Here is a 14,563-nt window from a genome sequence, read left to right on the forward strand (position 1 = left end):
ATAAAAAAATCTAAAATCATGGATTTTAACTACTGAAAAACAATAAAGAAAAACTAACTTCTTTTTTATACTCTTCCTGTGCTTTCTTGGTATTTGCTATTGTTTTTCAGCAAGCAAAGAACAAATTAGCTCTCTGTAGATGATAGGACTAACCTTTTTAAAAACTTTATTAAAATATTTTATTTCAGAGTGGTAATATTGCTTTTTAATTCAACATCTGCTTTACAGAAAATTTCAAATTATCTTAATTTTAGAAGTACAATATAAATATTATACTTGTTGAATTGCATATGAAAAATCCTGTTTAAAAATACATTCTTTGCTTTGGTTGGGGTTCATCTGTGTTTTATTATTTAAATCATAAACAACTACATCATTTATTTGACTTTATTTGAAAAAATAAGATGAGGAAGACTGGAGGAAGCCATAAGATAATCTGAAGGTTCTTCAGGACCATTCACTAATTGGCACAAGAAGATCATTACAAAAGTCATATGCCTCACAACATTTTATCATTACTGTATAATCACCATAGTAATATTCATCTGTTGTACAGTTTTTCTGGCATCTAGAGTATGCTTCATTTGGTACCTCTTCTGTGGGAGACAAAAATAGAGTTAATATATTGTTTTGAATGAAGCAGGCCACAAATCCAAGTAAGAGTAAACCAAGATCATATTAAATGACAAACCATTTCTCTATAATATTAATCCTACACTGTCTTTACACTGTAAATAGTGAAACAAACAGTGACTGTTGCCTCTCATGCAGGAAGGCACAAAGTACTTTATAAACATTTGGTGTCTTCCAGGCTCTGTGGAGATCTTGAGCTCAACTGATTCTATTCTTATGGCTCCCATACCATAAGAATAAATTTGAGGCCTTGAAGAGAAAGAGGCACCGTCCCTCCCACATTAACTTCACACACTACTTACCACTGTAAGGTATATTCCACACTCTAACAGTTAGACAGGATTCACCATCTTTGGCTGTGCATGTTTTCATTTCATGTAGACATTTCTGATGTAAATAGGATGTGCATTCTCTACACAGAAGCGCTAAAGCTGCAAGAAATAAAGAGAAAGACTTGAAAGAAAAGAGAAGTACTCAAACTCCCAGGCTGCTTGACCTCATTAAGGTTTTACCTTACAGAGATATATTTCAGGTAGCAGCATGTTTTAAACAAATGGATGATCTAATTCTTTCCCTATAGAAGCCAAGGGCAAAACTGGTAGGCAGGAAGATGAAGGATTCTCCATAAGAAACTACCCCTACTTAGTTTGTTTTTTACACTTCTACATTTACTGTAGTAGAATGAAGATGAGAGTTTCCTCAGAGTTGCCAGAGTTGGGGAAAATTCAAGCTTCATATTAGGTAGCAGTACTATGGTAGTTGTGGATGCCTCACTCGACAGATTAAGTCATACTTTAGCAAATATAGAAGACGCAATGTTATGTCAAGACTCTAGTGAAGAAGAGTAAGTTAAAGAAGATCCATGCAAAAAAAAAACAAAAAACAAAAGCAAAACAGAAATCTAATGGCCAGGATTAAAGCTTCTCTCTTGGTGAAACTGGATATTATCCCCGTTTAAGCCCATAGAGCCCCAAAACAAAAGATTTACTAAAAATATGTCAGAGTTCAAGTTAAACTGATTCCTTAGCTGCTAGGAAACCGGTTTCCCAATATTTACCAGTTTGCATACAGAGTAACAGAATGATGCCCAGCTTTGGTTCATTCCCCATTGAGGATCTTCTAATTCTTGCAGCAGGTGTAGAATAGAAATGGAACTAGATGATGATCTAGCACAGGCTAATAAGTAGCCAACTATTTCATAACTCTCTTCATTGGCAAGTATGAACATGAAAGGTAAAACTAGATGCCAATCTAAATCATGATTATCTGGCAGTTGTCCAGATCTTTCTTCTGTAACGAATTTTTCCCCCTTGTTCTTCCTCAGAGGTAAGATTGTCAAAACTGTAAAATAATCAAAGAACCAATATCATCACAGGAATTTTTATGTATGGTATGTAAAATATGTAGCTTGAAAGCCCCAGTCTATATGGGGCTTCTTGAAAAGATATGTAAATAACCTCTTTTCCCAATCACAGCAGAGAGTGATCACCTAGAAAGAAGAAAGTGGAGAGTCACCACAAGGTGAACTTCTGCCACAAGAGATTCCATGTATAAAGTCATGAGGGATTTAATACACAAAGTCTTAACTAAGTTTTAACAATGGTACAATTTAAAAATAAAGGCAGTGTTTCACTGGGATCAGATTTTTTGAGAAATAAACAGGGTTGGATATCATACTACAGGGAGAAACGATGGCCCCAGAAGCTCACAAGTTCTCTTGCCTTCCAATGTGGGCCCATATTCTTAGAGTAAGAATTTTAAACACTGGATAAACGCTATCTGAGGAGTATTACTATTTATGCTCAAAGCTACTTTCAGATACATCTCAAAGAAAAGGTTCTATTGCAGTCCTTTCTAAACTTGACAGGAAAATGTAGGGTTATGTTGTTCTGTAATGTGAGCAGGAGTGAGATAAGAGATTTCAACACCTTTATTCTACCCTTATGCCTGGGAGGTTGCTGACAGGTTCTTATTTCCCCATCCATCATTGTTCTTTTAAACCTTGACATACCTGTCTCATTCTGAAGCTTTAGTGTTTTTCTGTACTGTTCACCCCTGTGATAACTGAGTAGCTAACACAGAGTCCATCATGTGATGCCTTTAGAATGTTTCATTGTTGAATTGGATAAAACACCTTGTGAAGATGAACTCTTTTCTAGCACCATGAACTTCTTGTATTTGGAGAATCACTAAAGAAGTAAAGATAAGGAATATGTTACCACAATCCCAGTCATGATCCTTTTTAGGGTGAAAGTGTCTCAGTGTCCTCAGGTTCTGATTTATAGATGGTCTAAATACTCTGGAAAAATTGTACTATCAGTGATTTGAATTACTGTGGATTTAGAAGACAGTTGTGTCAGGTTGAGAAGCAGTGGCTTTACTATGACCACTACCTAACTGCTGTCTCTGTCATCTCAGATACTTGGTTTGACTTATTATTCAGTCATTGAATATATATGCATATAACATGTAAGACTTGTTCATGCTCTGGGATGTTGATTCAGTTTGTGAATTCATATGAGGCTCGATTATGTTGTTTTCTTGTTATCCTCTATTTCTGTTGGCTCTTACACTTTTTTCCTGTCTCCTCTGTAGGGTTCTTTGAGCCATGAGGGTAGGGAAATGATAGAAATTTCCCATTTAGGTATGATGATTATTTCAAGGTCTCTCACTCTCTGCATAATATCTAGTTGCGGGTATCTATATATTGTCATCTGCTGCAGGAGAAAGCATCTCTGATAATGGATGAGCAAGGCTCTGATATGAGTATAGTAAAATTTCATTAGGAGTCATTTTATTGTTTGTTTTTTGTTTGTTTTAGAAGAGTAGTATTTGGTTTTATTCTAGGTTCTTTGGCTACTGAGTTTCTGATTCTTGATCATCCAAGTAATGTCAGATGTGAATCCCAACTCATGGAGTGAGTTTTAAATCAAACCAAATATTGGTTGGTAACTCAAAGTTTTATGGCACCATTGCTTTAGCATATCTCACAGGCAGGAACAACATTGTATATGAAAGGTTTTGTAGATGGATTGATATTTATGATATTTGTATTTCCCTCTAGTAGCATGTGGAGTACCTTCCTGTACCAAAGATACTAGAATATTGAGGTCAAGATTCTATGTAAGCACCAGATTGACTTCTAAGTTTAATAATTGTATAGCTATTATCTTTTGCAATGCGACTTTGCTGTCAGTTTGTGGGGAGCAACTTAGACCCTTGAAAGCAGACTCGGTTGTTTGGGGATTCCCATGTGACCAACAACTCAATCAGATGTAACCTAGTCTTGAATTTTTTCTTTAGCAAAGATAGGTCAATTAGAGTCAGTGAGACAGCTCAGCACATACTGCCCAAACCCGAGGACAAGGTTTGGTTCTTGGAAATCACTGAGGAATTAGAGAAGTGACTTTTGAAATCTGTCATGGAATGTACATGACATGTACATGCACACACATAAAGGTGATGTTGAGGATGATGATGATGGTGGTGGTGGTGGTGGTGGTGGTGGTGACGACAATGATGACGATGATAAACTAAGTTACTGAGAGCTCATTAGTTTTTCGAAATACCAAAACCAACATACAGTATCAGAAACAGAAAAACATTACATCTGGAATTCATGGCTGCTTCTCTACTGCTTTTGCAATCTTTTTTCAACTCCAGCATTTCTAAAAGGAGGTGTATTTTTAACATTGAAATAATTGCATATGTTTCTTACTATTGACTCTTAAAAATTTTGTTTTCCATAGCAGTATTTTGTTCTTAGTTCTTTTTTTCTAGCCTGTGTTTTGATTCCAGAGGAGCCTCATGTTCTTCTCCTTAGACAATTTCATGCTGCATTTGAGATGCTATTTCCCACTTTCCCCACAATATAATTTTCTCTAGTCCTGATGCTTGAAGCTTTATTTAGTAACAAGAGGTATTCTGTTGTGACTCTGTCTCCCCAATTATTTGGTGGTTTCATTTATATCACCTTTTTATTGTCTGTCCTGCAGCAGAGAATTTCTTTTACCATACTAAGTGATCTAGTTTTCTATGGTGTCGCAAGCCCTTTCTAGTCTTTTCATGTTAATCTAAGTGAAAGGTCTTCCCAGATGGTATCTGCTACTGGATGGAACAGTCATGCACATGTAATTTGCGCTAAACATGTTTTTGTGTGACAATAAGAAATCACTTTCATGTGTACATCCTTTCTTCTCACAATTTCTCCCCTTCTTTGCACATTCACTGATCTTTACATAATAAAAGAAGAGATCAAGGGCAGCACAAAGCTTATGATACCATGGCCTTCAGAGACTCTTGTATCAAGCTATGAATGTAAAAGCAGAATTTTGACAGAATTCCCAAGATGTTGGAGATACCAGAGACATGAGACATTTGCGAAGGAAAGCTGCATACAAGGAGTGCAATCAGTTTAAGATTGTTGTATGTTGCCATCAGTGAATCTGGAGGGATAGACATGTAATCCATTTGCAACTGAAGCTCCAGTTACTGATAATGAAACTGCAGCACATAGTATCTTCCTTGCTGGGTTTTGCTTGTATTCTGCTCCTCATTCTGCACCTTTTTCTCACCTTTTTGGATGAGAGTGACTACTTTGTGCCACTGCATGTTGGGATTATGTAATTTAGGATTTTGTGTGTTTTACAAGAAGGGTATAGTTAACATATTGCCTTAAGAAGAGACTTTGTATAAATGGTAAAGATTGTTAAAGACTATGGGGACTTTGAAGTGGGACTAAATGTATTTCACATAATATATTGGCTATAGATTGTGAGGGACAGGGGCACAGTATGGTGGTTTTGATGATAAATGTCCCACATAGCTCATGTGTGCTGAAACCACTATTCACAGTTGTGGATGCTTTATGAGAACAGAGTAGGACTTTTTGGAAATAGAACCTCACAAAAGCAAGTATGCCATTAGGGTGGCCTTAAGTTTTATAGCCTGCCCGTACTTCCTGTTCTCTCTGTTTCCTATGTATAGCTGAAAATATGATCAGACAGCCTCTTGTTCTTGCCAATGTTTTGTTTCCTTTTTGAATGCTTTCTCAGTCACGATGGACTCTGTCTAATACTAGAAGCTAAAATAATCTCTTTCTTTTCTGTGCAGCTTTTGCTCTAATCTTGTGTAGGGAACCACAACTGCTATGAGTCAATGGGTACAATGTACCTGTCATGTCCAATAAACAATTTTTCTCCAGGACCACACCACTTCTTTCTCTTTCAATATTTCTACCACCTCTTCTGCGGTGGTCAGTGAGTTTTGGAAGAAGGGCTTGTGACCTAGGTATTCCATTTATGACTAAGTACTTCACAGAAGTACTTTCCCCTTCTCTACTCAGGATCCTTAAAAATGATGATTCAGCTAGTAAAGGAGAATTACAGTCTATAGCTGAGAAAAGTTTAATAAATCCTGTGTGTGTTAACTAAAAGGTTGATGACTTTATGATTTATGAGCATATTATAAACATACAGAAAAAATGTGATTCCAGTCAGTGTTGAGCACTGAAAATGTATCATATTAAAGAAATGAAAGTATAATTGCAAGGAGTCTGGGCTTAGATGGGGGAAGGAAATGAAGATTTAGAAACAATTCCTTCACACAAAGGGACACAAAGGCAACTTAGTGTAGTATCATCTTCCTAAAACAGGTGGGAGTAAACAACATTTCATTTATATTCTACATGCTCAGAAAGAACATCTTCCAAAGAATAAGGGATGCTTAGTGTATTTATTTTCTGGCAACAATATAACAGAAACAGTAGGTGGAGATTTTCTTAATTTGATGAAACTTGGACTATGGCCTTATAGCACTGTTATTTTGACATTCATGGAAACAAGCTCATTCAGACACCTTTCTTTTTAGCCTACTTAATGAGCATAAGCCACTGAGTGTTTTTCGTATCTTGCTCTGGTCCTAACTCTGTCTTGCTACTTTCAGGATACCAGTAGGTGAGCAGTTTTGGTGTGCCATGGCCTTTTGCTGTCTTGAAATTTAGCCTTATCACAGGCCTATAGACATGGGACAAGACAGTGAAGGGCCAAAACAGAATACAAAACAATCTTACCTCCTTTAAATTATATCCTGGAAGTATAAGTCACAATGTAGAAAATTCTAACTTCATAAAGTACATAGTATACAAAGGATGCTTGGAATGTTCATAGTCTTCCTGACAGTTTACACCTTTTAACTCATTTACTTATCTTAGCCATACACACTGAGGTGATAAATGCATTAATAGAAATCAAGATTCAGCTATACTCGTGGTAATAAGGCTAGGGATGCCAAGCATAAGAATTAGACTATATGATCAAATATACATTCAGAAGAGCAAAGAATGTCCCTGGGTTCTGTGACTTATACAATACTGATTACCAGAAAAATCTATAATCCAGAGTAAAAATAGAGGTCAATGTAAGAAAATTTAGACCAAATGAAAAGGAAAGGACTGATGAGAACGACTGAAACTAGCTTATGCTAAGTCATTACGATTGGAAAACCGATGTCATTGCAGAAATCTGTAAAATCACAGCAGTAGGTATGTATTGTTAGATATCCAGACGTTTTTTCTTCTATTTTACAGGATCCCATGCACGTAGTCTCAGCATGTAGCAGTTTATTAACTGTGGAAGAAGAAAAAAAAATATACACACACATATATATGTATGTATACACACACACACACACACACACACACACACACACACACACACACACTCATATGAGTTTGGAAGAGCCAGAATACAACCTCATATCTATGTACATTTAGACTAAATGACTCATTAAAAGAATGTTCTTTGGTAGCAGCTATTATCTATATTGTTCCTCTCTGACCATTGTTCCACCTGCTCCTAAGACACATCTTAAAAATTCTTTACCCCATGAGCCTTTACTAGTAGAAGCATGCACTTAGTGGTGAGATTAAGTTTCTGGATGATGAATCACATAACATCCTCTCCCTTTCATGTAGACAGGCATGAAGGACTTGTTCAACAGTGTTGGTGTCCAGACTCAGTGGTGGGCAAGACAGTAGGTAGAGAACAATGTCATATTATCCCTCAGTATGAAATGATAATAAGGATTACTAAAATGTGCACCAGGAAATAGATGAAGCAGAAAGTCTGAGAAAGCACCAAGGTATTCTTTAGATAAGGAAAACTTTTCCAGAGTATGTGACTCTAGGCTAAGAATGAAGTTCAACAAACATTAGAACGTGAAAGCCACCAAGACAGATTGTAAGAAATGACACTTTTAACTACTTGATTGTTTATAGTCTTTGGACCATGTAATGGCTTGAATAAGAATGACCCTCATAACCTTGAATATTTAACTTTTTTGTCCCCCTTCTTGGATGAGGCATCTAACTGGGGAGTGGGGTTTGAGGTTTCAAAAGCCAGCAACTCATTGTCTCACAGTCTTTCTCTCTTTCTGCCTCATGGTGTGTTACAGGATATAAACTACTAGCTAGTCTCCCAGCCCCATTTCTGCCTTCCTGCTATGTTTCCCCCCATGATGGTACTTTACCTCTCAGGAACCTTCAGCTAACCCCAAATTAAGTATTTCTTTGATAAGAAGTCTTGGTCATGGTGTTTTGCCATGGGTATGGAAAAGTAATTGTGGCAGACCATAAATAGGAGAGATGTTGAGAATCAGAAGACTGGTGACCATATCAGTGTAATGGCTGAGAGAAGCCCTGTTCACCTTTGCTTTATCAGTCTCCAAATGTTGATGGTAGCACATGGTTCCATGTAATAACTGGACATCAGTTGATTCTTTTTCTTCAAGTCCAGAATCTTAGATAGGGTACTTAGAATCCTGAAGGAGAAATAGATATTCTCCAGAGCAGAGAACACATACTTACTTTCAGATGCATACCAGGTTCTGCGTATCATACACATTTCACCAGCTCTTGTAGTGCACGTCTGCTGACTTCCAGCACATTTTCCGTTCTTGTAAGAATTACATTTCACACACTGTACAGGGAAGCCTAAAGTGTAAAGACTGATGAGAGGAGGAGGGTATCATCACTGTCACTGTTCTTTCTCAAAGACAACATAGATCATCTGACCTCTGGATAGCTTGGCTGCACCAATATTTTGGCTTACAGATATGCTCCAGTCAACATGTCCCAACACCGCAGACAGAGGAGTGGGGAATAAGAGCTAATTTACTTTTCTTCGTACAGCAGATAAGGGAGCAACCTGCAGGCAATACCTGTTTCAAAGCAGAGAAGAAAGAGGCACAGCTTCAGTAGGTTTTCCATTTCTCCTAAGCAGATTCTTCCAGCTGTGTTAGTACCAGTCAGCTGATGAGAAGCAATGACTCAGAGAAAAGACCAGTCTCTAGTGAATTTATAATCCATGCAGGCATGTACAAAGAAGAGTGTGTATTAGATTTCTCAGAAGCAAATCTCAAAGTAAGCTCCTCCCACACTGGTAACATACCAAATCTACCTCCCTTAATTTTTTATTCCTCTCTTTTATTTCATTGCTTCAGGTGGCGCTAAAGATGCATGACTCACAAGGTAATCTTACCATCAGCAGCACAGTGGACTTTTCTATGCTTTTCTTTATGCTACCAGCATCTAGGCAAGGAAAAGATTTGGAAGAAGTCTTTTATCAAACCTAAAATGCAGCACCAGAGAGCTGCACAAGAATGGATCTCTTGGTTCCTAGAAAATCCAACACAGCTACCTGATATCTTGAAATAACTGTGTGTGATAAGGGTGTTTGCATAGTCCTCTGATAAAGGAAGGACCATGTTAGTGCCACTCATAACAGAGTCTTCACCACTACACACATGGCTTTTGCTTGGACACCTGAAGAGATGCTCCTTGTCTGTCTGGAGTACAAATATTTTCTGGGTACAAAGGGTTATCTGATGTCCACTCTGCTTTGCAAGGCTGTGCAGGCTGTCTGAGTACATCTTTGATTGAGGCTGTAGTTATTACCTGTAATGCCTGTAGAGAGTCCTAAACAAGCAGACTGCCATGAGAGTTTCTAGTCAATTGCCAGCAAAGGGGCTATTTGTCTGATAGTTTCCATGATCAAGGATGCCATGCATCTTGTAGCCTGCTCCTGACACTTTTGATCATGTACAGAAAGCACAGATGGTTTTAATAATAAAGAGTTAGCAGAAACTCAACATAGAGCTTACATTTCTAATAACATTAAGTAGATTTTATAATGTAATTATATATTACATATTAAATGCATATGTATTTGACACAAGATCTGACTCTGTAGTCCCGGCTGGCCTGAAATTACTATGGAGAACAGGATGATCCTGAACTCACATACATCTGTCTGCCATAAATGTATATTCAAAAATTTCATTTTTCTATTGAGTCCTGAATGGTCAAATATCATCATATAGTTGATTACTAAATTGTTTTTTATTATAGAAGAAATTAATAGCTTTGTTGCCACATACAAGTGTGTTCTAGGCTATATTGTATACTTTTTGCTTTAGAACTGGTATGTATTTTTTTAGGAGTGGTAGTTTGAGTATACTTTGCTCAGAAAGTGGCACTATTAAGAAGTGTGCCCTTGTTGGAGGAGGTGAGTCAATTTGAGACTCTCCTCCTAGCCATGTGGGAGCCAGCCTGTTTCTGGATTACTTTGGATGAAGATGTAGAACTCTCAACTCCTCCAGCCATGTCTGCCTGCATGCTGCCATGCTCCTGCCTTGATGATAATAGACTGAACCTCTGAATCTGCAAGCTTGTCCCAATTAAATGTTGACCTTTATAATGTGATGGTTTGAATATGCTTGGCCCAGGGAATGGCACGATTAGGAGGTGTGGCCTTATTGAAGGAGGTTTGGGCTTGTTGGACCAAGTGTGTCACTGTTATGGTGGGCTCTGGTACCCACTTCTTAGCTACATGAGGGCCAGTCTGCTCCTGTCTTCCTTTGGACAAAGATGTAGAACTTTCATCTCCTTCAGACCAACACCTGATCTGAGGTCAAGCCTCTAGGAGGACTGTGTAAACCCCACACCTTCTCTCTTCAAAGTTTTTTTCCCTTATGATACCTGTTGATTATTGGCCTTGTGCCAGTATTTGGCCTTAGATGGAGTTTGAATGCTGCCCAACTTTGGGGAGACTGAGCCTGGTGCTCTGGAGCCCACTACAGGCCTCACACCATGCACAGGCTGGCCACCACTCAGAAAGTCTTAGACTGCTCCCTCCACTAGCAGGCTGAGGAGTGGGTCTTCCATACACCAGATTTCCTATACCTCACTAAGCAGCAGTGATTCAGTACTGGCTTTTCTCTGTTTGTTACTATTGACAGGTGTACCACCCCAGTCAAATTTCCCATCTGACAATATGCCTCTACTGTTATGGCCTATTAAGCCCCACTTAAAGCATTCTGATGTTATACAAGATCTTTAAATTTACATTCTTCCAAACAAAAGCATGGTCAGACCTATTACAGCAATATTTTCCTAGTACCAACTTCTGTCTTAGTTTGAGTTTTACTACTGTGAAGAGACAACATAACAAAGGCAACTCTTTTTTTTTGTTTGTCATGCTGATTTTATTTATTTATTTATTTATTTATTTATTTATTAACTTGAGTATTTCTTATATACATTTCGAGTGTTATTCCCTTTCCTGGTTCCCGGGCAAACATCCCCCTCCCCCCTCCCCTTCTTTATGCATGTTCCCCTCCCCATCCTCCCTCCATTGCCGCCCTCCCCCCAACAATCTAGTTCACTGGGGGTTCAGTCTTAGCAGGACCCAGGGCTTCCCCTTCCACTGGTGCTCTTACTAGGATATTCATTGCTACCTATGAGGTCAGAGTCCAGGGTCAGTCCATGTATAGTCTTTAGGTAGTGGCTTAGTCCCTGGAAGCTCTGGTTGCTTGACATTGTTGTACATATGGAGATATTAAGGAATAGTGATTATTGCTTCCTGTTATATTCATATTTGGATATGAGGTTATGTTTGTGTGCTTTTCTTCTGTTTTGTTGCCAAGACGATTAGTTTCTTGCTTCTTCTAGGGTATAGCTTGCCTCCTTGTGTTGGGCTTTACCATTTATTATCCTTTGTAGTGCTGGATTTGTAGAAAGATATTGTGTAAATTTGGTTTTTTCATGGAATATCTTGGTTTCTCCATCTATGTTAATTGAGAGTTTTGCAGGATACAGTAACCTGGGCTGGCATTAGTGTTCTCTTAGGGTCTGTATGACATCTGTCCAGGATCTTCTGGCTTTCATAGTTTCTGGCGAAATGTCTGGTGTGATTCTGATAGGTCTGTCTTTATATGTTACTTGACCTTTTTCCCTTACTGCTTTTAATATTCTTTCTTTATTTTGTGCGTTTGGTGTTTTGACTATTATGTGACGGGAGGTGTTTCTTTTCTGGTCCAATCTATTTGGAGTCCTGTAGGCTTCTTGTATGCCTATGGGTATCTCTTTTTTTAGGTTAGGGAAGTTTTCTTGTATGATTTTGTTGAAGATATTTACTGGTCCTTTGAGCTGGGAGTCTTCACTCTCCTCTATACGTATTATCCTTAGGTTTGATCTTCTCATTGATTCCTGGATTTCCTGTATGTTCTGGACCAGTAGCTTTTTCCGATTTACATTATCTTTGACAGTTGTGTCAATGATTTCTATGGAATCTTCTGCTCCTGAGATTCTCTCTTCCATCTCTTGTATTCTGTTGGTGAAGCTTGTATCTACAGCTCCTTGTCTCTTCTTTTGGTTTTCTATATCCAGGGTTGTTTCCATGTGTTCTTTCATGATTGCTTCTATTTCCATTTTTAATTACTTCAAGTGTTTGATTGTGTTTTTCTGGAATTCTTTCAGGGATTTTTGTGACTCCTCTCTATGGGCTTCTACTTGTTTATTTATGTTTTCCTGGAATTTTTTCAGGGATTTTTGCGATTCCTCTCTGTAGGCTTCTACTTGTTTCTTAATGTTTTCCTGTGTTTCTTTAACGGAGTTCTTCATGTCTTTCTTGAAGTCCTCCAGCATCATGATCAAATATGATTTTGAAACTAGATCTTGCTTTTCTGGTGTGTTTGGATATTCCGTGTTTGCTTTGGTGGGAGAATTGGGCTCAGATGATGCCATGTAGTCTTGCTTTCTATTACTTGGGTTCCTGCGCTTGCCTCTCGCCATCAGATTATCTCTAGTGTTACTTTGTTCTGCTATTTCTGACAGTGGCTAGACTGTCCTATAAGCCTGTGTGTCAGGAGTGCTGTAGACCTGTTTTCCTGTTTTCTTTCAGCCAGTTATGGGGACAGAGTGTTCTGCTTTCGGGCGTGTAGTTTTTCCTATCTACAGGTCTTTAGCTGTTTCTGTGGGCCTGTGTCTGGTGTTCACCAGGCAGGTCACTTGCAGCAGAAAAGTTGGTCTTACCTGTGGTCCTGAGGCTCAAGTTTGCTCATGGGGTGCTGCCTAAAGCTCTCCGTGGCGGCGGCAACCAGGAAGATCTGTGCCGCTCTTTCCGGGAGCCTTCATGCACTAGGGTTCCAGATGGCGTTTGGTGTTTTCCTCTGGCGTCACAGATGTGTGCAGAGTGCAGTCTCTTCTGGTTTCCCAGGCATGTCTGCCTCTCTGAAGGTTTAGCTCTCCCTCCCATGGGATTTGGGTGCAGAGAACTATTTATCCGGTATATCCCTTCAGGTTCTGGTGGTGTCTCAGACACAGTGGTACTGCTGCTCTTGGGCCCTCCCCCACGGGAACCCAGAGGCCGTATACAGTTTCCTCTTGGGCCAGGGATGTGGTCAGCGGTGGGCAGTGTTGGTGGTCTCTTCCACTCTGCAGCCTCAGGAGTGCCCACCTGACCAGGCGGTGAGGTCTCTCTCCCACGGGGTCTGGGAGCAGAGAGCTGCTGCGGGCCGGGATCCTTGGGTTTGGGACTCCCCAACAAAGGCAACTCTTATAAAGAACAACATTTAACTGGGACTGGCTCACAGGTTCAGAGGCTCAGTCCATTATCATTAATGTAGGAGGATGGCAGTGTCCTGACAGTCATATGGCAGGAGGAGATGAGAGTTCTACATTCTGATCTTGATTTAACTTTGTTAAGTGGTATCAGTCTAGAATATCATCAATTTTACTTAGATTTTTTCCCAATTTTGTGGATTACAGGCTTTTGAATTAAGACAGTGATATTAAAAATTTTTTTCTCATTTTCTGTTGTTTTGTCTCACTTTTCATTTCTGATTTTGTTAATTTGGAGTCTTTTAATTAGTTTGGATTTTAAGGGTATGTCTCTCTTGCTGATATTTTTCAAAGAACCAGGTCTTCATTTTGTTGATTTTTCTTATTGTTCAATTTCTTTATAATTTACTGATTTCAGGCCGAATTTCAAAATTTTGTGCCATCTACTCCTCTTGTCCTCTTGTGTGTGTTTTCTTCTTTTTGCTTTAGAACTTTCAGGTATGCTGTTAAGTTGCCAGTATGAGACTTCTTTAATTTCTTTATGAAAGCTCTTAGTGATATGAAATTTACTTTTAGCACTGCTGTCATTATGTCCCATAAGTTTGGGTATGCTGTACCTTCATTTTCATTGAATTGTAGAAAATTTTCAGTTTCTATTTTTTTATTTCTTCCCTGACCAAGTATTCACTTAGTAGAGAGTTGTTCAGATTCCACGAATATGTGGGCCTTTTATTGTTTCTGTAATTATTAAGTCCAGTCTTCATCCATGATAATCTGACGAAGTGCAAGGTGTTATTTAATCTTCTTGTATCTGTTAGGCTTGCTTTATGCCTGAGTATATGGTCAATTCTTTATTTGTTCTGTACCTTTTGTGTTTCTATTATTATGTGGTAGGAAAATTTTATTTTCTGGTCCAATTATTTGGTGGCTTCTTGTAGGTTTATGGCCACCTCTTTCTTTAGGTTTGGGAAGTTTTCCTCTATGAAATGAACTGGAAATCTCCTCCCACTTTTATTTCTATTATTCTTAGTT

The 14,563-nt window shown here is 38.6% G+C and overlaps 2 protein-coding genes across 2 annotated transcripts; both read right to left on the reverse strand.

Moving 5' to 3' along the window:
• Positions 1 to 401: 401 nt before the first annotated feature.
• Pate7 (prostate and testis expressed 7) lies at positions 402 to 1,770 on the reverse strand. The gene is given in 3 exon segments (NM_001108758.1): positions 402 to 596; positions 936 to 1,064; positions 1,691 to 1,770. Coding segments are annotated over 3 exon segments (330 nt in total). The 5' UTR covers positions 1,743 to 1,770; the 3' UTR covers positions 402 to 447.
• Positions 1,771 to 6,373: 4,603 nt separating this feature from the next.
• Pate6l (prostate and testis expressed 6 like) lies at positions 6,374 to 8,961 on the reverse strand. Its single transcript, NM_001260483.2, is given in 3 exon segments — positions 6,374 to 7,259; positions 8,498 to 8,623; positions 8,851 to 8,961. Coding segments are annotated over 3 exon segments (321 nt in total). The 5' UTR covers positions 8,900 to 8,961; the 3' UTR covers positions 6,374 to 7,113.
• Between the last annotated feature and the right edge of the window lie 5,602 nt (positions 8,962 to 14,563).

This window comes from Rattus norvegicus, chromosome 8, assembly GCF_021556685.1.
Source record: "Rattus norvegicus strain SHRSP/BbbUtx chromosome 8, alternate assembly SHRSP_T2T, whole genome shotgun sequence".
Lineage (NCBI taxonomy): Eukaryota > Metazoa > Chordata > Mammalia > Rodentia > Muridae > Rattus > Rattus norvegicus.